Source organism: Caenorhabditis briggsae (genome assembly GCF_000004555.2).
Source record: "Caenorhabditis briggsae complete genome, chrIII, whole genome shotgun sequence".
In the NCBI taxonomy this organism is placed as follows: domain Eukaryota; kingdom Metazoa; phylum Nematoda; class Chromadorea; order Rhabditida; family Rhabditidae; genus Caenorhabditis; species Caenorhabditis briggsae.
The window spans coordinates 2,892,668-2,894,301 of NC_013490.2; the positions used below are offsets into that span (position 1 = coordinate 2,892,668).

Consider the following 1,634-nt stretch of genomic DNA (forward strand, 5'->3'; position numbering starts at 1 on the left):
GCAGGGCCTGCTTTTTTTTTGCTCTTTTTGCTCTGTAGCTCTGTTCATGGACAAGATACAGTATTCCAAATAATACCGTTTTGTAGTACTCGTAGAGCTCTATCATATCTGATTGAGTTGGTTAGAAAACATTGATTCTGAAAGAAGTTATGGCAAGGCCCGCGAAGGCCCGGCAAAGGCCCGGATTACAAGTATGATATTAAATAAAACAATCGTGTTTTGAACTCACCGACGAGTTGAAGATGGAATCATTCTATCCGATCTTTTCTCTTGTAGACCTTTCTCTTCTCTGTGGTTCTCTTCTTCATCTTCTTTATTTTTTTTCGAGGATCGAAGATTCTGTCTTGGAAGATTGGAGGAGTTCTGCATGAAAAACTTATGGACTTACTCAAAGAAAAGAGAGCCTTCAAATGATGCCTGGAGGTGTTGAGTTAAAAGAAACGTTGGAATCCAAGTCAGAAAGTGTTGAGCCAGATCCCTCGGTTTCATTTTTTGTCGTTGTTGATTTCTTCAGGTTGAGCGTAGACGTAAGGGGGGTAACATGAGTTTCGATATCTCCAGAAGTTGATGAGCTGCGTGAACTTTGGTCGGCAAACCGATTGAGAGCTGGCAATGCAGCGGCAAACTGAATAGCATTAGTATGCACAACCGCATTTTTTCTGCAAAAAGAAGAACAAAAATAGCAACAAGGTTTTCTGAAAATATTACGATTTCTGAGGTTTAGGAGGATTTTAAAGGCGCATATCTCAAAAACTACGGTACCTACTAAAAAATTTTTAACAAAAAACTGCTCAAAATGAAATTTCACACATTTTTATAGTTTACAACTTTTTTTGAACTATCCTAGTTTTTGAGTTATGTGCCTTTAAAGATGTCGCCGCTAGGGCACTCCTTCTCAAGCTGTCCATCTTTAAAGGCGCATATCTCAAAAACTACTATAGCTACCAAAACAGTGACAACTACAAAAATGAAGCTCTTTTCTTTTTTAGTATAAATTCAAAATTTCAGACAAATTCACCAACTAACCTTTTCAGGAAAATAAACTTCCAAGAATCCATAGGGCTTTTTTGAAAGTTTCTAGGGAATAAATAGTAGGTAGGAGGGGGTAAATATATAGGTAAATTTAGAAAAATAAAGGAAACGCCTCCAAAATCCATTCATTTTTAGGATTTTTGGAGAATTTCCTGGGAAATTGAGACGTCCATTCAGTCAGGTCGTCGTAGGGGAGAAATGAGGGGTCTTGGCTGGTGTAGGAGCGCCGGAACGACGCCCCGCCTATTTCTCTGCGTCTCTCGAGGATCCATACTCTCTTCTGGGATCTCGTTATGGTTGATTGTGTTCCCATCTGGTCCGATATTTATTGCTTCCCTTGTCCCGTTTTTTGGGCTCTTTTTTATTACTCTTTGAACAGACCCCTTGTGCCAAATGTATGGGAACCTCTCGTTTTTCCTGGGACCGCTTTTTCTTCGTCGTATTACACTTTGTTGCACGTTAGAGAGCATAAAGAAAAAGAGATGGAGGGGAAGACTGGGCTTGCTATATTTAAAGGTGCATATCTCAAAAACCAAAAGAGCTATCAAAAAGCTATCAAGTAGCAAAACGCGTAAAACTCAATTTTAAACATTTTTGTAATT

The 1,634-nt window shown here is 39.0% G+C and overlaps 1 protein-coding gene across 1 annotated transcript in view; it reads right to left on the bottom strand.

Annotated features, from left to right (window-relative positions):
- CBG25830 overlaps nt 1-369 on the bottom strand; it is a gene marked incomplete at both ends in the record, with an annotated part of 2,262 nt that extends 1,893 nt beyond the window's left edge. The window contains one exon of the mRNA XM_045243509.1: nt 230-369. Coding sequence (XP_045100524.1) covers nt 230-369 — 140 coding nt within the window. The remainder of the gene's footprint in view (nt 1-229) is intronic.
- Between the last annotated feature and the right edge of the window lie 1,265 nt (nt 370-1,634).